We start from the raw sequence: 24,500 nt of genomic DNA, 5'->3' as shown, positions 1-24,500 counted from the left end.
TATATATACCATATGTTCAAAAATCAACGGGAATTTATAATTTGAAATTCCCGCGCTGCATCGATCGGTATTATTTTTTTGTAGCCACATCGACAGCACTGTTTTTGACAATCTGTCAAAGTTTGACGGCGATCGGCTGCTCAGTATCCTGTCAGCGTCTGTTTGAGTGAGTCGAAAAATTGCTGTGTAACGATTTTTACAATGGATAAAAAAATGGCACAACGAGCGTGCCTCAAATTTTGTGTTGCCAATGAAATTTCGTATGCCGAATCATTGGAAATGTTGGGTAAAGCTTTTATAGAATCGTGTATGCCGAAAACACGAGCATACGAAGAGTATAAGAGGTTTAAAGACGTTCGTGAATGCTAAGCTGATGATAAACTGGTACTGGACGTCCAGCAACGTCAAGTACCAAAGAAAACATCGAATCGGAAAACAAACCGTTTTGAAAAATCGATGTGTTCCAATCCGAGAGCTTCCTGTGTTATCGAGCATCTCATCATTGCGATAGTTTGGGTATGAAACGCGTCACTGCCCCCCTCTTTTCAAAAACACTGAAGGAATGAGGAAGGACAATTCTTGAATTTTACACCACGGTGAAATGCCGTCTCGTACAGCGGTGATTGTTTCGGAGTGTTTGGCCGAAAATTCCACTAATCTTATCAGTCAAGCACCGTACTCTCCCGACCAGGCTCCGTCTGACTTTTTCTTTTCCCAAGACTAAAATTGCCATTAAGAGGAACGCGCTTTGAGTCGATTGATGCCATAAAAGAGAATTGGCTGCGAGAGCTAAAGGCCATACCTTTGCAGGCCTATTAAAAGTGCATGGACAATTGGATTAAGCGTTGGCATCAATGGATCGTCGCAAATGGCAAGTATTGTTTATAAGTGAGCAAGTGGATAAGGGGTAGACCTTTTTACATCCTGTAATTATTTTCATGACAAAAATTGTATTGCTTTTAATTGTCAAATATCTCCTTATTGTTTTTATGTATATTTTATTTTTACTTTTTATGTTTGTTCATTTGCATATGTTTTATTTTTCTTATTAATACTAGTATTTACACGTATGTTTAATTTTCTAATTATAAATGGTATATTCTCTTATTTATATTTGTTCTTCAATTTTTAATTATTAAAAAAAATGGAAAATTGTTTTCAGGCGTTGCCTAGTATGTGAAATAATTCAGTCAGAAGAATCTCTTAACAACGATAAAGGTTTCAGCTCTTTAACTTCACTAAAATCAACAAATGGAAGAATTGAAGAAATATGGATGTTCAAACATAGACAAAATTGTGAATGTTACACAGTGTGTAAAGTGGCCACTTAAACTATCCAATGACTGGTCATAAGCCCTGTAAATGCCTAGACTTCCATATTCCTTATTTAAGGTGTTCTCCATCCCTGTTGTAATTTGTTAATATTAACGATATACTTTCAAATTTATATTTATGCTTCAATTTTTATTATTATCGGTATGTTTTCCAATTTATATTTATGTTTAATTTCTTAATTACTAATGCTATATTTTATAATTTGTATTTATGCTTCAATTTTTATTATTATCGGTATGTTTTCCAATTTATTATAAATATGTCTGATTTCTTTACTATTAATGGCATATTTTCTAATTTATATTTTTGATTCAATTTTTATTAGTATTTCCTGCATATTTTCTAATTTGTTTAATTGCATTATTTAAGCGTACAAAATAAAATAAAACAATTAAAAACACGTTTTTTTTAAAGTACTTTTACTTTTTTATTGAAATACGAGTATTACAATTATAATTAATATTACTCTAAAAAAATAGCAGAATCACCAGTGAATGACCACTGCTACCCCAGTAAAAATAATACTCAGATTTAGTTACATCATAACATTAGAAAACACCCTAACACATTAGAATATGGATATATTCAAAGAATTGCATAAAAAATAGCGTTAAATAAAACACTTACCACACCTTTCCTTATAAAAACACTATCAATCTCAGAACAATAACGGAAAGACGCACTATTACCTTTTGACAACTCACACTTCAAAACTGATAGATTTGTTACCAAAAGATGTGTCCGCCTACTGCTTTTGTCATAGTTTCTAGTGTTAAAAGTTTTTTGTCTGAACACATGTAGCAATTCTTATTATATTGTGTTTTATTAACCAATGGTCATTTACTGGGGGGTGGTCATTTACTGGTGCTTTGACCCCATATAAACAATTTTTTTTTCAAGACTTTTGTAGTGTCCATCTTCGAGTACTTAATGTTTGTGTTTTTCTCGCTATAATAATTTAATTGTGATAAATCCTTGACAACCTCGAAAAGTTAATTAAAAATTAAAAAATATATAAAATTAAATAAAAATTAGCGTTAAAAAAAAATCATTATTAATTAAGAGAGTGAGAGACGTTTGGTTTAGTCGGGCGCCAGTTATCCGTAAAGAATAACAATAAGATTAAAGTTGCATTCAGTTTAATTATGTCAATGTGGAGGGGTAAGAAAGGAAATAAGATAAACGATGGAAATTAAATGTATTTAAATTAAATTATGAACAAAATCTAACCTAACTTAGAATTAGCCTTAACCTACTTAAACAATAAACTTAAAATTAACCTTACGCCCTGATGCGGCGCGCGGCGTGGTGACGCGAAGGCGGCGTGGTGCATCGTAGGGGGAGGCGGCATCTGGCTGCGGCGACAGGGGTAGCTGGGACGGCGGCGTCCAGCTGCGGTGAGATGTGCCGCGAGGACGGCTCGTCATGAGCGGCGGCGTGGCTTCCTGTCCCATGGCGGGGCATGAGAAGTGACGTCAGGTGCGTGGAGGGACGCACGACGTGGGCGGCTCGTCATGAGCGCAGCGGCGTGGGCGCGTGGGTGCGTGGGCTGCGTCACCGTGGTGCGGCGACGTGAGCGCGTGGTTTGCGTCGTAGGCGGCAGCGTCGGGGCTGCGGCTTCAGGGCTGGTTAGCCAGCGTGGTGGCTTTTCTAGTGGCTGCTGAATGGGTTGCTGACTGGCCTGCTGACTGGGCTGCTGACTGGGCCACGGGGATGGCAAGGCACCCGCCCGTGACCCTTGAGGTCAACTGACGCAGTAGAAGAGAGTCCGGGAAGAGAGTCCGTGTAGAAGAGTTTAAGTGGAAGAGAGTCTCCGTCGAAAGAGATTCCGTAGGAAGAGAGTCCGGGAAGCGGGCGTCACGGTTTTTATCATCTTTTAGACGTCCCCCCTTCCCGGTTGGTCTCGTCGCTCTCATTGGCGGGCGCACGCTTCGGTTGGGGCGGTCTTCTTTTCCCGCCGAATCCCGTCTTTCCCGCCAAATGGTGTTCTTAAAACTTATTCTACTACTTAAATATTAAATTAACCTAGTCTTATAATTAACTTATGATAAGAATCGGAATAATCGGCGAGCGTGCACGAGAATAGGTATGAAGGTAGAAGAAGCGAAGTCTATATGATGAGATAGAGTGACGTGGCGTTCCATCCTCTCTACCTACTTTCACGGGGAAACGGCGTGATGGTCGCCGTTTAATTTTCATGTAAATTGTAAAATATAAATATGTTGTTCATGGAAATAAAGTGATTTGGATTTCGAAATATAAATATTATTTTAAACTATTATTATTCGCGTTTTTAAAAGTGTCCTGAGCTTCACAAGTATTGACATGTGGCTGGTTCTTGGGGTACCTTCTCGGCAAGAACAATAGGCTCCCGATTGCCTGGGCGAACGGACTTTTATTACCTTCAGCGACCCTTGCGAAAGGCGCAATTCGGGTCCTTGTTGGTTCCAAAATAATCTAACGGTATTTATTAAAATATAGACGCGTTCACAATAATTATTTTTAAACAAGAAATTATAGAATTGATGGATTTGGCACAGCGGTACTTTCGGTCTATATCATCCTTTTGATGACTTAATGATAACGCTTAGAACTGCTAATCTATTTATAAAATTAAAAAACATAAAATATTCGAAAATAAAGGTCATCGAAAACTTATGACTTCCAGAAAAGCTTAAAAAAGTTAAACATTATATAATTTTACTCAAAAGCAAAACAAAAAGTGTCTCGAATTATTTAACGGTGTTATATAGTACATCGGAATGAAATTCACCCCCTAAGTAATTATTAGATAACTATCCCAGTAATTCATTTTTTACGAATAGCGAAATAACGGCCATATTTTTTTATTTGTCACTTTTCCCGCCAACGACGCCAACTGACGACCGAAGTGTGCTCGGAACGTTTAAATTTTCCTCCGTTCGTAAACACTCGACCTATTCGTAAATCGTTCAAGTGTATTTCAATAATTATATCTGCGTCTCATTCCGATCTGCGTAGAACGTAATGATAAGGAACGAGACAACGATAGGAGAAAAATATATGCACACCTACATTTTCCATGTTTGTCGTTGGTAAGGTCGCGCACGTCTTCCTTTATTTTTCCACCTCATAAATCGCCTACCAACTCCAAACTTCAATTAAGTCACTCCCCCTGCCAGCTGAGTACACTTTGTAAAAATGTGCATTTTTGGCGACTGCTACCGAATTTTAAATCGTCAGAATCTTCGAGACCGTCTGTGTTTGTGTCTATATTTGCTCGCGAGATTTGAATACTAAATAGATGCACGCAACAGGTGGCGCTATCTTTCCTCGGACTACTAGCGACAGCTTGCGGTGGTCGGTAGAAGTTTTCTGACGTTTCATGGCATTGAAAATTCGCAGTCATTTTCTTGAATTTTAAAATATACCCATTTATGTCATTTAGAAACAGTTACGTAGTGTTTTATTTAATTAAAACACCCCATCAATCACGAACATAATTAATTGTCTAATAGTACGTTGAACAACAAAATGACACGTTCTTCTACAAAGATTTTACTAGTATTCTTTTTTTATTGTATTTAGATCAAATATAACAGAATGGTTGCAGCCTGGGTACTAGGATGATTTTAATCGCCACGATCGCTGTTGATTTTGTCGGGATGTTTTGTAAATGGACATGGAAATGGGGTATAAGTTTTTCTGTGAACTTGTAACCATAAATTTAGTGCGTGACAAGTTTGGCGACATTATTATCCTGTTAATAATTGGCTTCCTCATGATTTGGTTCTATTGGAATATTTCTTATGTCATCAACTCTTAAAGTAAGGCCGAATTTGCTCGAAAAAGTGGCCAAAAATTAAACCGACAAAATGCACTACATAATTGTCGGCACAGAGTATATTTTTGTCAGATTTCATTTTTAAAAAGTAAATGTGAATTTTTATTCTTTCAAACACAATAAAAACAAACCCACTCCAGCAAATATTGGCGTCTTCTTTCTAATAAGTTGTATTACGATTAAAAAACAGCCGATTTAAGTATGATTTAGACAAATTTATTTTACGAATAAACGCCTCTAAATGAACTGAACTAAAAGTAAAAGGGAAAAATGTCTTTTGTTTTCTGCATCGGTGTTTATATTGAGGGTTATATAGTTCATAGCCAATGAGTCTTAGAACAAGGATATATTATAAATAAAATTGATTCAGAAACCTTCAGCTATTTGTCTATATGGCTATGTACTATATACAGCGTATAGCATAATACCGAATTTAAAAACCTGTTGTGATAAACTATTTTCTGATCACATTGTGTCGAGTGGCATTCCAACAATAGAGGTAAACTGTTCATGGGTTTATATAATTAACAACATGCACGTTACCAAAGCCCAAAACACCAAACTTCTGAGTCCTTCTTGAGGAGAATATTAGGTATAAGGTGGTTCGATTTCATTTTCAACATTGAAGTCCGATCTTCTTCTTGTCGTCCCTCTCCCCGATGGGAGAATGGAAATCATCGTAGCAATTCTCGCTTTGTCGGCAGCTGCCCTGAACAAGGACTGAGTGCTGCGATGGAACCTGTCTACCTGCACTGCGTCTTCCTTCAATTCTTCCCTGTTTTTACATTTTTGATATATTTTTCGCCTCATCACATGCCCAAAGTATTAAAGTTTTATTTTATTTATGGTCTTCAGTACCTTATCTTTTTCCATCCGTCGGAAAATGTCATCGTTTCGGACTCTGTGAACCCAGGAGATTTTTAATATCTTCCTGTAGCACCACATTTCAAAGGCTTGATCCTTTTTGAAGTGTTTTGGGTGAGTCTCGACGCCGTAAAAAAGTACTGAGAAAACGTAACATCGTACAGTGCGCATTCGGAGGTCTAAATTAAAGTCTCTACTGCAAAGAAGGTCACACATCCTGAAAAAGCAGTCTTGCACCATCTCTATTCTGACTTTGATCTCTTGTGAGTGATTCTATTCAAAGTTTGAATAAAAAAATGTAAATATGATCAAATGTATTAATAAATTAACAATGTTTCTGGATTGTGTAACGTGTCATACTATAAACAAATACTTCCACATTCTTATTCTCAAAAATGCTCTCCATCTCTGTTGTAGTATGTATCAACGTACATAATTATGCAATTACATTATGTACCCTTTTCTTGTATATTTTAGATCGAGTTTAGAGATACCAGACCCTTTCTTTTTTCTCAATTTTCCCATCATTTGGTTTGTTAATATAAAGCCTTCCAATTGGTCGAGCAAGGAGAGCAATTAGCCAATGGAAGGTGAGTTCACTAGGGTTCAGTAAATAGTACTTATCTAAAGATTATTAAAATCATTTTAAATAAAATAAAAACATACTTATTAGTGAAACCAATATTTTGAGAGAACTCCTCACATCGACGACAGACCATTTTTTGGACATTTTTTTCTAACGAACCCGACGTTATTTACGAATTGGCTTCCAATGTTTCAAGACTTGATGGTTTGTTTTCATATGCAAATCATAGACGTAATCCAATGGCGTCAAATCACAGGATCATGGGGGCCAATTGACGGGACCATTTCTGGAAAAAATGTTATCGCCAAACTTGTCTCGCAGTAAATTCACAGTTTCACGATGAGCTCTATGCGTTTGGCGGACTGAACACTGATTTTTAAAGTAATTTTTCACGATTTGCAAGCGTTGTTCGAGAGTAAGGCGTTCGGTTATTCATTTGAATATTGTTATAGTGCACAAATTGTGAAAAGTAAACAGTCATTTGTTTGACAAGGGACAGTATTGCCAAACGAAAGTTTTATCACTACAGAAACCCACCCGTTAGTATAAAAACTCGACCCGGTTGTTTGATCTTTAATTTACTAATTAGTTCAAAATAAGAAGTAGTAAATAGTAAAAATAAATAAAAATCATTAATATTTTCAATCGAATCTTGTTTTTATTGAATGAGGAACTTCAGACCTACGGAAAATTGGATACAATAAATAATTTCTTGCGCGCGGAAAAATTAGAGCATTCAATTGTACGGCAAAGTTTCTTGAAAATCTACAAAAAAATATATGTTCATAAAAACGCACTACTTTGAACGACGTCACTGGTTCATATGAACCAACCAATGATATGAGAGATGTGAAAGATATCCGGTTTGCTTACCGTAAACGAACTAATCAGAAGAACTGACTGAGAAGAACCTCTCACGTCACACGCGGAGTTATTTCATAAATACAAAACTTTAAAATATCATAGCGCTGATAAAATAAAAACAATAATTTTTGGCTTAGTTTAATAGTCTGTTAACAAATAAAACAAATGAAAAAAATGAATAAAAACCTTGCGTAGGTCTTGACAATTGTAGCGGCCCTAAGAAATTAAAAAAATGAACTACCCACTTTTTTCTGCGCAAAGATAAACTCCCTCCATTTTCTGACGTTTTAGGCGCGAAGTGGAAAAAAACATGGCGTTCCTTCAAAACGAAGATGGCGTGACCGGGGAACAATGGACTTGAAATTTGCATAGAATCGACGAATTAAAGTGAAAATTACTAAGAAAGGGAGGGACAAGGAGTGTTGTTGGGAGATTAAACAATTAAGCGAGCTTCAAACCAACCAGGTAGCGAAAATATAATTGATGTTTCCATGTTATAAGATATATTGTAGGCATGTATTTTTTATATTTTTTCACATGTTTGTTTATTTTGAATACGCGTTTCCTTCGTTGAGCACCGATATTTTTAATATGAGTGATTATTGTTGTATGTACGTAATTGTGGGAATGTTCATTTCTTTCTAAATGTACCCACGCCTACATAATAATCACCACTGCAAATTTCATAGGTACTATCGGTAAATATCAGTACTACTGAATAATATACTTAGTAGTCATGTGCATACTCAGCATTATTTTTATTTAATAAACTAATAACTTAGATCTTAATCTATAAAAATAAATAAAGAGGTGGGAAAATAAATTTTTCTCTTATGTCAGATTTTTTAAATTTTTTGTTGCTTACGATATTATGACAGTACATGTTATTCCGCTGAAGTATATACAACATTTGTTTTCATAGCGTTCAACGTGTTGAATTTCGTGCCAAAAAAGAGTTTTTTTTTGGGAATTTCACTGCATTATTTAAAAAAAAAAAGAGAAGTAAGTAGTTTTGAAGTCGAATCAAATTCTGACAAAACTGTCAGTTTTGAAAACGAACGGCTAGATGCAGAAATAATGTGGCTAGATGCTGCCCAATTAACATAGCAGCATTTAGCCGTAAAAATATAGCTACTTAAAAAAAAGTTTTTTCCAGTCTTTCTCCGGCGATCGGCTTTGCAACACGTAGGTCATCATCATTCCATTGTCCGCTCCCTAGTTGGAGCATATGGTGTCCACGAAGATTATCCAGGCACCTCTGTCGGCTGTCAGCTCCGGTGCATCCTTCCTAGTTAGGTTCGCGTCTCGTAGTTCTGACACGAACTGGCGACGAACAGTCAGCAGTGGACGTCCAGGACGTCGAGAACCTGATGCTTTGTAAAGAAGGCGAGCGTGGTTAAGGCTGTACCGTGTCGCCTCCTCTTAATGCAGTTATTTATTTATAAATTTATTGAAAAACAATAATATGTATACTTAATAACAGGGAATCTATATAAAACCAATTAATGTAAAATGAAAACGGAGTGTTCTCTGTTTATGATAGTCTCCATCTAACATGGCACAGCCTGTTCTAAGATGGAGATTTTCTATCTTTAGAGCATAAGTAGTCCTATACTAATAAAACAATAACATAAAAAAAACTGAAATTACTTAATTATAAATGCTTAGCTAATCAAAGGAGAGAAATTAAAAATCGTTATTATTCAAATATAAAGTATATATATGTATGTGCCAAAAATACATGTTACTTAAACATAAATATTATAGTATAATATATAATAAAACAAATATAAAGCAATGAAATACATAAAAATATAAACAATATGTGTACCAATCATATAAAGTACTACGTTTTTTGATTTACATATATTTTTCAAAAAAATCTCTCGCTCCACTATTTATATGTGCAGTTATTTTTATTTTAAAATTTGTTTTACATTTTGAGTTGAGTTATCACCGGAGTTTGCTGCGTCCGTTTACGTCGCTTATTAGCACGTCGATAGTTATTTGTGATTGAGCTACTGGGCTTTTAATGAAATTCTGCTCTTAACAAATTCAGTGCAAAATTTAGTATTGACGTTTTGTGAGATTTTGTGTTTCGTGTCATTACCCATATTGAGTTTAGCGAATATATTGTTTGTCGCTGCCAATTTGATACCTCCTACCCCTGTCCTCTGTCACCCTCCGCCCCTCCCCACCCCATTATGTACATTGCGTATCATGTACAAGCATTATAGGCTTTGTGTCATGCCATTACATAAGGCCCACCCACTCCACACCCTTATGTGGCCAGGTATTATTGAACTGCACGCGAGTATATAAGGAATACATAACGCATTACCGCCAGCAAACATAAACAACCCTATCCCCGATTGTTTATTTATTAAACAATCTCCGATTGAGAAATCGGCGAATCGATTAACAATTCGATTGTTTAATCGATAATCCTTATAAAAATTAAATATCTTCGATTACCATTAACATCAATAATTGATCACGGCGCGGTAATCGATACTGGACGGGCAAGTTTAGACTGATCGTCTTATCTATATTAAACATGCTATCGAGATACGCTTATGCGATACCCAATGGTAGTATTTATTTTATTTTATTTTATTTGGGAAATCAACAGTTCTACAAACATATTTATAGTAAACAAACAGATATAGTGTATAAACTCAGAACTTATAACAGATTTCCACAAAGTATACAAAGTTAGTAAAGAAAATATGTTACATATCAAATAAATACATATAAAAATGTTGCACAATAAGTTTTTCTGGGTTATTATGCCGTGTGTCGTTCGTACTCTCTACCGACGTTTCGGATCGCGTTACAGCGTCCATCATCAGGGTTGATGTTATTTGTGTATGAATGAACGGGAGCCTGGGCCATAAAGTGTATAGAAAGCCGACTCATACTAATCGGTATCTTCATGCTACCTCTCACCATCATCCGTCCCAAAAACTGGGTCTCATAAATACACTTGCCAGAAGGGCGACTCGTATTTGTGAAGAAACAAGTTTAGAAACTGAATTGAACATATTAACAAACGCGCTGGAAGGAAACGGATACAAAAAGAAAGAGATTTGAGTGGCCATTTAACACAGTGTAACATTCAAAATTCTTTTTGTGTTTGGTGTAAAGTGGCAACTTAGACCATAAGCCATGTAAATGCCTAGACTTCCATATTCCTTTCTTAGAAGTGTTTTCCCTCTCTGTTGCGATAAATTTGAGCGTATCAGTTTGTTCAGAAATCCGTCTCATTCGTCGTTTTATACGACGGAATTTTGCATATCAATAATTGAAAAGTTTATAATAATTGCATTTAAAATAGCCAGTAGCTCAATCACAAATAACTATCGACGTGCTTAAAAACATGCCAAGCATTTGAGCGATCACAATGAACAATAATAAACATCCTTAAGTTATCGCAGTCATAAGTCAACGCTCGTGTCGGTTTGTTTTTTGTTTTGAAATCAGGCAAGAGTGTAAATCTGAGTCTAGGTATATAGTATTTGTTCCATCTGCCAGTCTGTAGCACTAACTATGCACAACACTCTTTCATTTGTCGTTCTTGCTTGAACTATAAGGCTTTTTTTAAATCTATTGATATATTTTACATGCCCCTTAATTTCTTTAAAAATAAACTAAGACTCATTATTTCTGGCTGCGATACGATCCCACTTACTTTTTAATGATGCTCACACTTTCACACGCCTGAACACTTACTCCTACACCTATACACATAAACACTTACTACACTTACTCTCATACAAATACACATAAAAACACCCTTTTGATGCATCACAATTAAGTAATATGTATGATTCTTATTTAGAAACTGCGCTGGTCTGTCTTTAAACTGTGTTTTTTTTAATGTTACTATATCATGTTACAAATCAGCTAAAGAATCTGTATAGTTAGCCTATGCTTTTTACTTAATCTAAAAAATCTATCATCTGTCTTTGCTGCTTATTTCTGTTCCTTATATTTTTTTATTCCTTGTAAAAATTTCTTTTAATTGTAATGTTTATAATGGACTTTGTCCGTAAATAAATAAATAAATAAATAAATAAATAAATAAATCATTGTCCACTGGTTGTTTCTTTAAAATAAATAAATAAGATTAAGAAAGGGTCTCTGAGATGGTTTTGTCACGTAGAACGAATGGACGACGAAAGAATGGTAAAACAAGTATATATGGCGAAAATGAGTGAGACAATGGCGACCAAGGAAGACGTGGCATGATCAGAGAACCAAAATCTTAAGTCTGGTCATGTCAAAAGCAGACAGAACCGAAGGGCATGTATGACAAGATGTATGAATGTGGGAGAAGCTAGGAATGTATGCCAAGATAGACGTGTGTGGCTGTCCATTCTCTCTGCCTACCCATACAGAGAAATGGCGTTATGGTAGTAGTAGTAGTAGTAATAATTGAAAAACGCATTCAGATTTTTCGTATTTTAATTAAAATTAACGCGCGCGTGTGTGCGGAATATCTCAGGGGGCGCTGCCAATCAATAGGCCATGTAGCGTGTAACCTGCAGACCCAGTTGTGTGCGCTGATCGGGGACCGGGCTGCAGTCCTCGCGGAGGCGAGGTGAACGTCCCCGGGCAGCAGAACGGCGGGGAGGTGGCCGCTGGCCCTCGGCGCGGCGCACCCCTCGCACGACATACCCCCCTGGTACTCGCGCTCGGAACGGGGCGCGAAGATTAAGCAGAGGGACGGCTTTTAATAATTGCATTTAAAACAGCCAGTAGCTCAATCACAAATAACTATCGACGTGCTTAAAAACATGCCAAGATTTGAGCGATCACAATGAACAATAACGAACATGCTTAAAATATCGCGGCCATAAGTCGACGCGTGTGTAATCGATAAGTCAACGCTCGTGCCGGCTTGTTTTTGTTTTCCTCGTAATTTAAAAAAAAAAAAAAAAATTTACAAAATAGTCTTAAATTAAAGTCCTGCTGGGTTGCATACATACAACTCGTCAGTAGGTTCTTATAAATTGCTTCGATTATTCATACTTAACCTACATTAATAATAATTTTACTTGATAAACATTACATCATCAAAAATTCAAAACTATTACTAATACAATTTTTTTTTCTACTAACCATAATTTAAGCAAACCTCTCACTCCTGTTGTTGTACCTAAAATACCTAAAATATTCAACATGATATCATGTTGAATATTTTAGGTATACTGTATTGCAGTGTCCTTTTGCCATATTTATTGCAATATCTAGGAACAGCTAGCTCTAGTACAGCCATACTAGTAAACCTGGTGTTGTAATCATGTACCCACTTGTGTTTATACTTGGAGTGCGACGCATGCTGACAATTTGTACCAAAGTAGAGCCCTTACAGATAATTTATTTACAGATTTATACATCAATGATATTGAATACTGTTCATTGGCGAAAAATCGGCGTTTACTATAAAAAATAATACAATATATTGCATTTGCAAAATAGTACGGAGTGTCCAATACAAAAAATAAAAAATTAAACTACAATTACTATAGCGACTGTTTTTCTTGACATTTGGCTCGCCAACCGGCGGCTAAATGCAATAAATAGCATGATAAATAATAAATAAATAAATAAAAATAGCAGTTTGGGAATATTTTCCATATTTACACCGGTGAAATTCAAATAGGTGATTGCGCAGCAGGATTATTACGTTGCGAAACGTAAATATTTTGACATTTAATATTAGGTGTTTACGGATGTTCCACTGTGATCGCGAATACAATAAACAACCATGGCGAGAAATTCTTATCATGTCGCTTATTAGCAAGTCGATAGTTATTTGTGATTGAGCTACATAACTGCGAGACTTTCAGGCATTTCCTACGTAGTACTTAAATTGGTAATAAGACAGACCTATCAAGGATACAAAGACAACAAAATAGAATCATAAAACTTATGTATACATACCCTTCCTAACCCTTACGACTAAACTGAACGAAAAAAATAACCATAATGCTTTTTTTTTCATCTATTGATATATTTAACACCCCCTTTAATTTATTTAAAAATAAATTGAGACTGATTCTTTCTGGCTGCGATACGATCCCACTTGCTATTTAATGATGCTCACACTTACACACACCTGAACACTTACTCCCCCATACACACAAATACACCTATACACTTACTTTCATACAAATACACATAATCACATCCTTTTGTTGTACCACAATTTAGTATGTATGTTTTTTATTTGGAAACTTCGCTGGTCTGTCCTTAAGCCGTAACTTTTTTCTGTTATTATAGCATTGTCGACTGTTTGTTTCTGTAAAATAAATAAAAAGAAAGCCACGGCCGCGATTACAATGGGAAGTTAAGGACGTCTTACCTTCACCACGATGCTATAATTTAAGATAAATTCTCCCGAATGATTACGAAGATACACTACCGATCCTCTACCTTCAAGTTTTGGGTGGGTACATCGATATGTACCAAGAGGACGCGTACGCCACGGTACACACATCTACCTTAATTATCTACCTTAATAGAAGTTGGATTTGTTCCGACGTTTCCACCCTCTGTGAGAAACGTAGCCAGTCTAATTCCCCAAGTAGTGGAGTGATAAGACTGAACTTAGAGATTCCAAAAATAAGTCTCGCTGCGGCATTCAATACAGACTGTAGGTGAGTCATTTTATTTATTGGTAGACTACTAGTACTAGTAATTAAACACATACTATTTTCTACAAAACACACAGTTTATCCTGAAGATGGCTCCTGCAATGGTAGCCGAAACTTCGGAACAAATCCAACAGACACGGTATCACCTAAAAAAGAAACAGTGTTAACAGTGACCGCGAAAACCTTCGCATCTATTTCAAATAAACGCTGTTCTGCGGCACTAGTAAGACCTTGAAAATGAAGACATTTTGAGTATATTCCGATGTCCGAGTGTTTTACATTTCCTGGTATCTGTCAGTCTTTTTTTGTTTTCTTGGCGTTTAGTGTTGCGCGCGTGGTATCTATGGTTATGTTTATATCCGCGGTTCTGTCACGTCTTTTGCTCCGTTTTTAACTCAGCGAGGATTGTTTGCTGTTTCCGATGATTATTCCTCCTTCCGTCCGTGACTGCTCCTGCCGACCAGGCCGGGAGGGCTCCCCCCGCGTCCTGGGGAGGCACATAGGGGTACATGTGGGGTGCGTGTGTGTGCGTGGGTCGATACACCCGCGACCCCTTCGGGGTAAATGATCCCCCCCTAATACTGATATAGATTTGTGGGAATCCGAACGCAATGACAGGCTTCGATAAAGAAGTATAGTGCGGATGTAGGCTACGCGGATGACAATTGACCCGAAATTTCGGCCGTTAGCTTCGCAGCTACCACCCGATTGTTGACCCTTGACTTTTGTAGCATTTGTGAAACGAAATCAATTCACCGTCGGCGCCGACGTCGGTTTGAAACTTGGTAACCATTTCTCGCATATCCTCATTTTCAAAACGTTTCGTCCAATATTTTGATATCAACAATATTTTGAAATCAAAAACAAATACAAAATAACTTAGACTTGATGAAAAAAATGCAATATTATCCGTTTTGAATCTAGAAAACAAATTACATAAAGTTGATGCTTACATAAACAATGGACGACAAACTGAAATTGAACATGTTAAATACTTACGACTAACAATAGACAGACAATTGACATGGACAATTCATATCAACAATTTAATTGCAAAGTGGCGACATTATCGAGTCTTTTTTTTTAAACCAAAAACATTGTTCCGAAAACGGAAAAAAATTGTGATGCATGAAGCCTATGTAAAAACTAAAATATGTTATATGCAACTACTATGGGGAACATGAAATCAAAATGACATTAACACACTACAAAGACAGCAAAATAAAATATTTAAGTTAGCATATGACCTCCCCATCTAACAGCAACCAGAGAACTTTTTAAACAAACTAAGCAATTAAATATAACTGAACTCTTTTAACTAGAATCTTTAAAATTTATCCATAAATTAGACACTAATGTAATCGTAGACGAAAAACTAAAACTTGAAAAACATTGTCGTAAACATGGATACAATACGAGAATATCAGAAAAATATCATATACAACATTTTAAAACGAGATAAGGTTAGTCGAGACTAATAAACCATGGACTAAAATTATACAATAAACTACCAGACAAAACTGAACAAAAGACTCAGACAACCTTTACGAAAATTATAACGGACTCAGTATTGATGTAGACATTTTTAACTGCACGTTGCATTTGTACAGAAAATTTCATTTTTATTTATTTAAATTTATTACCTCTATGGAAAACGAAAATGTGAATAATTATTCTTTTCTCACTTAAAATTCTTATTTATTTTTTTGTCACATTTAAGGTTTATATCTTTTTAATTTGTGAAAACTTAATTGGTCTTTTTATGTTAAAAAATTGTTGTTTTTAATACTTATTTTGTATGACTGTATGTTTTCTGACAAATAAAAAAAAAATTAAAAAAAGATTCAAAAAATATTATCATTAACAGTAGAATGTGAATTTTTGTTAAATTTATGTAACCCGCAAGGGTTTATCTATGATTTTTTAAAAAAAAAACTGTCAAAAATTGAAATATCCCACACGAAACTAGAGATTATGCATATTTAAATGTTAACTCAATATAACATTGGCATCCTTTTTGGGATGTGCGTGAGAATCTTGTTTACGATTTAGCCACCTATTTATTTTTTAGAACAAATTTATTTTTTAGGACAAAACAAAATGAAAATCAGTTCTTACCTTGAATTTAGAAATTAATTATGAATTTTATTTGTTCCAGGAATCCTTAAACCAGGACCCCTCTGACATAACAGACGACGACCATTTTTCAGGTAATTATAAATAATTTTAAACTAAAACCAATATCAAACTCTCAGACATCCCAAATAAAATAACTAATAAAAATAGATCTAATAATTATCCTATTCACACACCAAATTTTATACAAACACATGTGAATTCAATTTGGTTTATTAAATTAAATATAATGTAGGAGTTTGTATCTTATTATTTACCCTTGTCCGATACTTAGACTTATTTTGTGTTTTACAATTTCTCCCTTACTTTTTCAAAACCAAACTGCTATGTGCTCCTTTATATCTTTTTACTGCACAATTTTACTCACAATGCTGCTTTTTGTTCCTTAATGTAACTAACATAACATCGAAAGAAATATGTGAATTTTCGAAAAATGAATTTTTGCAATTGTTCATACACTTTTTTTGATTTTTCATCTAAATGCAAAAAAATATCTTAAACATTTAGATTTAACAATGAAAAACGTGTTTTTAAATTTAAAAAATTTTATATTTTCCTAATTTTTAATATACTTGGAAATCTATTTTAAAAATTCACAATTTTCCAGTTGTTTTCAGTTACGCTGAATTAATTTTCGTTTGTCATAAAAATTTTTGCCCTTTGATTTATTTTGTGTTGTTTTTTGTTTTTAATCTATATTAATATTGTTAGCTCAACCAAAAGTGACAATGGCCAAATGTTTGCCGACAGGTATGCTGAAAGATGCTGACAAGATAAAGCTATTGCTACTCGCGTGGAACTTGCAAAGTCAAAAAAAAGGTAAAATAGCTTGACGAGTTTCAAAATTTTTCATGTTTTTCGCATCTTTGTTTGGCTTTCGGCACTTGTTTTGTTTTTTGTCTCGTGACTTGCATTTTTCGTAAAAATTGGCTCTTTGTCTACCGTTTGCGTTTCAACGTCAAAAAAAATTAACCGTTTATCAATAAATATTTAAAATTAAATTAATAAGCATCTCCCTAAAATAGTTTTTATAATTGGAACCAAGAGACTGTTTCTCAAATATATTTAGCATCGATGTGTGACAGGGTTATAAATAAACATATTATCCAAAGATAATGCGAATTCGAAACAGCTGTAACAAATAAGTTAAGTTAGTGCCATCGGATATTTTATATCTGTTCTCGGATATTCGATTCATCGACAGTTTGAATGTTAATTGATTTAATTGCAAGGGAAAAGCTTTTAAAAATGAAGTAAACACAATTGAAATACATCAAAGAACCCGCTAAGCCTCTGTTGTAGAAGCTTGTCAGCAGGTGGGAAAGAGGGGATATGATGAAACGGACGTAATGAAAAATTCACCACAACACCTAGACCAATTGAGAAAAAAATCTTTCATGGATTTTTTTCTTGCAACTGGCGGGGATCGAACCCGCGACGCCAGTTTCACAGTCGGCCGTCTAACCAACTGCGCCACGACGCCTGTCTATATCGAGATTATTTACAAATCGCTTCGTCAATCATAAACGCCAGTTTGTCCATAGTAGTAAAAATTCCACATACGAGGTGTGTTCAGAAAATAACGGGAATTTCTAAAGTTCGCGGGTTCGGAGAGTCCGATTGTCAAATGTAAACATGCCCCTAGAGTATGCTAATTTTTTTGGCTGTATTCATTGTTTACTTTGTCTGTGGCAGCCGCTCTTCTTCTTCGTTTTTTCATGGCCTTTTCACATCTCAACTCGGGTGTTCTGGCCAGTGTCGAGTATTTTTGTTTTTTTTTTTTACATATTTACACATGAGTAATATAATATATACAAGTTAGTATGTTAGTATTTAATATAATATATACATATAATAATAAAACATATTTACAGCTTTACACCATTTACAACTAGATATTTACATAGGATTTGAAATACACGTTTATTGGGTGGGGACAGGAGAGTTAGAATATGAATAATAAATATATAAATCGGATCTCTGATCCGTGCGTCCGCAACGCTAGCTGCGGGACCACAACCCGATTCAACTTGATATCGAGGCTTTACTGACAGAATGCATTAAGTCATTGAAAGTTCCAAGTTCCGAGATAATCGCATTTAAAGCATTTTTATTCGTTCAACGCATTATTTCTCCCACAATTTTCTTTTATTTTAATTTTTTTAAAGCTTCGAGAGAGTCATCTTTATTCTAGGCATATCTCAAAACATGAAATCAACATCATGCACATAAATTTAAAAATATTTGAAATACCTATATAAAGACTGTTGACTTAACGCATTCTGTCAGTACGGCCTCGATATAGTCGGTCGGCGTGAATTACCGCCATTGAAATTTTTACAAAAAAAATATTTTTATTTTTAACTCAATTTGGATATTCCTTAACCATACGATACGCGTAGGAACAAGAGCAAACGAGCTTTCTAAAGAAGAGCAGCACCGCGGATCGGAGTAAATAATGTGTAAGATTCGATTTTAAAAATAGTTTTTTCTGTCTCCCGCTAAAAAAATATTTTAGTACCAAAGTTACATTTGATACTTTAGTTAAATGTGTATATTTTATTATTTTCAAACCTGGGATTGTCTTCTTCGTATTTCTTCTTCTTCAGCCTTATTCTCTCTAATGCTGGAATGCGGCCTTTTCCAAACTTCTCCATTCCTTCCTATCACCCGCTTTTATCATCCACGTTTTACCGGCCAATAGATGCGATGTCGTCGTTCCATCTTTTATGTGGCCTTCCAACACTTCTTTTGTTTGGCCACGGTCTCCACTTTATTATTCTGGGTGTCCACCTGCCATCATTTTGCCTCGCCGAGTGTCCTGCCGACTGCCATTTCAATTTCGCTGCACGATCCATGATATCCACGACTCTGGTTCGACGCCTTATTTCTTAATTTCTCACTCTGTCTCTTAGACATACACCGAACATCTGTCTTTCCATAGAGCGTTGCGTGCGTTTTAATTTCTGGCTACTTTTTTGTATTACAGACATGGTTTCTAGTCCGTATTTTGTCACCGACAATATGAACGATTCATATACTTGTCATTTAAAGCATATAGGGACTTTTTTATCTTTAAAGATATACTTTAGTTTGCTGAAAGCAGCCCAACTTAGCCCTATTCTTTTTTGTAACTTCGCTGTTTGGTTATCTTTACCAAGTTTGACTCTGTGTCCTAGATATATGTATTCATCAACCACTTCGATTTTACTATTGTTAATGAAAATGTTTCTCCCTGTTAAACTCAGAACCTTTGTTTTATGAATATTCATTTCTAAACCAATCCTTTTTCATTAAGGATTGAAAAGGGAACCTAGGATATAATGCTTTTATAAAACCTTTTCAAGATCAAATATAAATGAAATTCAAAGTCGTATTTTTCGCACATCCGTCGTTGTTCTGCGATCACGACGATATGTGTGTATTATAACTAGTGATGCAACAGACCTCTGCTTCTGCTTCCGCAACTGCGGAAGTTCTGCACGTGTTTTGGCATCCGTTTCTGTTTCTGTTTCCCCACTTTTTATAACAGAACTTTACGCGCGGGAGGGGTGCTCCAGGCGTTCCAACTAACCACAAGTGACCCGTGCACATGCTTTCGACACTTGTCGCAACTTGTTTGTTTACATACTTTTTTAAACGAAACCTGATACTTAAGAACAATTCCAAAACTTGGCAAGAAGATTACGTGATGAATTGAACTCAAATGCGAGATTTAGAAAGCTGACTAAAACCGACAAATACACAATTACGACGTATTTAGATCCGCGATATAAATCTATTTTTTTCTTCAGCGTCACTACGGAGCAAGTTGAGTCTAAAATATTAAATATGACGACCAGAGAGTCCCCTAGTTCCATTTATGATGACGGCATACCTTCCCCAAAAGGCGCCGAACTCAAATTGAGAATGAAGTCCAACCTAAGTCATCAACAATGATGAATTCATCATTACAAATGTTAGAATCCATGTTAAGTATGAATGAAGACCAGCAAGACTCGATTACAAATAACGAATACGATAGCGCAAGACAAAAACGAATGACTAAATTTTGTTTCAAAAGTTTTGTTAATAATTCTGAACAAAAAATTAAACAAAACCCAAAGTTATTTTGGAATTTCGTCAAAAGTAAGCGTAAAAATCAAGGTTTACCACAATCAATGATATTCGGGGACACAAAAGCAGATAATCCTAAAGAAGTCTGTGAGATGCTTTCGCAATACTTTGCATCCTCATTCAACTATCATACTCATCCACAAACACCTAATATGAGTGTACAAAAAGATGATCGTGTTAATATTTCTAGTGTTCCTATGTCTCTAAATATGATTGTTAATATTATTAAGAATCTCTCTAATAGCTCAAGTGGAGGAAGTGACAATATTCCATCATATTTTATCAAAATGTGTTGTCATGAAATTGCCAAACCCCTGTTACTAATATTTAAAACATCACTAAGTGAGGGAGTATTTCCTGACATATGGAAACGTGCCCTCATTACCCCGATATACAAATCTGGCTCCAAAAATGATGTGAAAAACTACCGCCCGATATCTAAACTGTGTGTCATGAGTAAGATTTTTGAAAAAATTATTTACAATCAACTATACAATGCTGTCCAGAGCATAATTATTGAAAATCAACACGGTTTTGTCAAATTTAAATCTGTCACATCCAACCTAACATTATTTTTAGAATACGTTTCAAAGGTTATGGACGAAAGGGTTCAAATAGATGTAGTCTACACTGATTATTCCAAAGCCTTTGACACCGTTGTACACAACATACTCCTTACTAAACTATGGAGTTTGGGTATTCATGGTGATCTGTACAGGTGGCTCGTTTCCTACTTAAGTAATAGACTTCAATCAGTGGCCATTAACGGGTTTATCTCAAAGGACGTAAGCGTGCCCTCAGGTGTTCCCCAAGGATCGCACTTGGGGCCGCTACTTTTTATCATCTTCATCAATGACATCAGTAAATGTTTTAAATTTGCCAAATTTTTACTTTTTGCAGACGACATGAAAATTTATTCTGAAATCAATTCACATCAAGATTGCTCTAATTTTCAAGAAGATCTTATTAGGCTAAATGAATACTGCAAACTAAATCACCTTAAACTAAATACTAATAAATGTTATGTAATGACCTTCACTAGAAATAAAACAAAAACTAATTTTAACTACACAATTGATAACAATATCCTCTCTAGAGTAAACGAAATTCGCGATCTTGGAATTATACTTGATTCTAAATTAACTTTTGAAGCTCACATTAATGCAATCGTTAAAAAAGCTTATCAAATGTTGGGTTTCCTAATTCGCATAGGCAACGACTTTAGTAATATACAAACCATTAGACTATTGTACTGTACATATGTAAGAAGTCAGTTAGAATTTGCGTCACCTGCCTGGAACCCTCATTATAAAAAATACATTCATCGAATTGAATCTATTCAATCAAAATTTATATCATACTGCAGATTTAAATTAAGGGTTTCAGAAAATGAAACCAATGAATTTCTCACTCATCTTAACCTAAAACCACTGAAAACCCGTAGAAACGTAGCTGACCTTGTATATCTGTACAAAATTATGAATAATCAGGTTGACTGTCCACAGCTCCTATCCCTAATTGGTTTTAGGATCCCTGTAGCGCAGACCAGAAACAAAAACCAATTTCATATTTTTAAATATAAAACTAATGCTTGCCAAAATTCTTATATATGTAGAACTTGCAATCTGTATAACAATAAATTTAACCATATTGATATTAATAATATAACATGCAACAATTTTAGAAAAGTAATTGAAAATCAATTTATGTTTCACTAATTTTTTTTATTTTTTAAAAAATATGTTTTTTAATATTCTCTTATATAATATCTTATTTAACCGAAATACCTACCTGTGCAGTTAGATTGTGTATGGATATGTACATGTACATGTGTATGTGAGTTTGATATTTGGTTAATTATTATAAACACTTTATTTTATTTTAGTTTTTGAGTTTTTTATTTTATTTTTATAATTATTATTTTCTTCAATTAAGTTGTTCTTCTTATAAGGCTCAATAATTATCGCAAATGTTATACTCGCTGCATATGTATGTATACTTATTATTATGTTATCCGCACTGTAAAATGTACATACATATCTAAATTTAATATCTATTCTTAACTTCTTATTAGTAATATTTATCTTTTAGCTTACGAGAAGGCCTGTAATTGGATCTTAATATATAATTTAACCTACACTGTAATTAATAAATATTGTAATCTGTTGGCTTTCCAAAATAAAATAAAATAAAAAATAAACGAGAATAACAATCTATTTTTGGAGACAGTCACAACTTCAGGAGTACAAAAAAGAAAAATGATTGCTTTTACATGAGGATCCCTTTATGCGGTGGAAATAAAGTTTATACATAATATAATAGGTTGGGGAAAAAGTAATTTCGCATTTTTCGCTTTATTTCAATGCTTTATAAAAAGTGTAACAATCATCCAATTTAACTCAAATATACGCTGTTCTGTTTGATAACTTGTTGTCAACGAGAATTCAACTGTATAATGCCATTCTCGTAGAAGCCTTTGTCTGTATTGGCTAAAAACTCGGACAACCAATTTTCACAGGCCTCTATTGAGGCCAAATTTGTACCCCCAAGCGCGTTGGCCATAGACAGGAACATGAAGTAGTCACTTGGTGCCAGGTCCGGACTATAGGTTGGATGCATAAGAACTTCCCATCCGAGCTCCCGGAGCTTCTGGCGCGTCATCAAAGATGTGTGCGGCCTGGCGTTGTCCTGATGAAACACGATTCCTCTTCCATTCACCAATGCTGGCCGCTTCTGTTCCATCGCCAGCTTCAAACGGTCGAGTTGTTCACAGTAAAGGGCAGAATTGAGCGTTTGGCCATAGGGGAGCAGCTCATGGTAGAGTATTCGCTGCCAATCCCACAAAACACACAGCAACACCTTCCCGGCCGTCAGTCCTGTCTTGGCCACGGTCTGGGCCGCTTTCGACCACGACCTCTGTCGCTTGACATTGTCGTAAGTGACCCATTTTTCATCACTAGTCACATTCCGCTTTAGAAATGGGTCGATTTTGTTGCAGCGATTCACAGATGGAAATTTGGTCCATGAGTATTTTTTGCGTCAGCTCGTGTGGCGTCCAAACATCGAGCTTTTTTTAATATCCAGCCTTCTGCAAATAGTTCAAAACGGTTTTATGATCGATATTCAGCTCCTGGGCGATGCTACGACTGCTAACATGACGGTCTTTCTGGACATTTTCCATGATTTTATCGACATTTTCGACGACAGGCCTGCCAGAGCGTGGAGCATCATTCACCTCCACTACACCAGAACGAAATCGCTCGAACCACTGTTGTGCAGCACGAACCAAAACAGTATCGGCCCCGTATTCATCGCAATTTTTTTTGGTCGCTTTCGACGCGTTTTTCCCTTTCAGGCAGTAAAAATGTAAAAAATGGCGAATTTCTTCCTTTGAGACCTCCATACTTGACGCACGATAGTTCACGACTGAACCGACCGAGAGCAATACTGTCGAAGAAGTGTTTGTAGTATACACTCACACCTTTACAACATTGTATCGTATGATCCGATGTGGCCAGCAATGAAAGAGATATACTTAGTTGAAAAAAAAAGGACGCGAAATACGAAATTACTTTTTCCCCGACCGTATACTAATCTTTAGCCATTAGTGTGCCAATATTTATCAGCTTCTCCCAGCAGCTTCGCCAGTGAGCAATTATTTAGCAAAGCTGGTCTTGTATATGAAGAACATTTGGAAAAGATTCTTAGGTGTAACAGCGGCCAGACCACTTTTCATAAAATATTACTTACCACTACTTAATTTTGAATATTAATTTCATTAAAAATTGTAAATTAAAAAAATTCCACTAAAATTTACTTTTACATCTGTTTCCGTTTCTGCTTCTGTTACGACACATCCGTTGCGTCACTAATAAAAACCAATGTGAAGGAAAATAATAGAAAAACAAAAATAATATGAATTTAATTTTAATGATTGCAATACAAATAGCACTACTTAGAATAGCCAATGCTTAGAAGAAATATGTTTCACAAAGTAATCTAGATTTGTTATCATAGTTTTGTGTTGTATCGCCCATTGTGTTTGTGTTGTAATGTATTTGTTATTTTGTGGTTTGGTTTTTCTGTGTTATCTTTATTGGTTGTACGAGTATTT

The 24,500-nt window shown here is 35.3% G+C and overlaps 1 protein-coding gene across 1 annotated transcript in view; it reads left to right on the top strand.

Moving 5' to 3' along the window:
- LOC148285156 (nucleolar protein 4) overlaps nucleotides 1-24,500 on the top strand; it is a 332,949-nt gene that overhangs the window by 287,848 nt on the left and 20,601 nt on the right. Inside the window, 2 exon segments of the mRNA XM_088229441.1 lie at nucleotides 16,293-16,344; nucleotides 17,021-17,089. Of these exon segments, the coding sequence (XP_088085567.1) occupies nucleotides 16,293-16,344; nucleotides 17,021-17,089 (121 nt within the window).

This window comes from Micrasema longulum, unplaced genomic scaffold (assembly GCF_059751315.1).
Source record: "Micrasema longulum isolate JH-2025_06_02 unplaced genomic scaffold, ASM5975131v1 h1tg000054l, whole genome shotgun sequence".
In the NCBI taxonomy this organism is placed as follows: domain Eukaryota; kingdom Metazoa; phylum Arthropoda; class Insecta; order Trichoptera; family Brachycentridae; genus Micrasema; species Micrasema longulum.
This window is presented reverse-complemented; position numbering and strand designations above follow the sequence as displayed.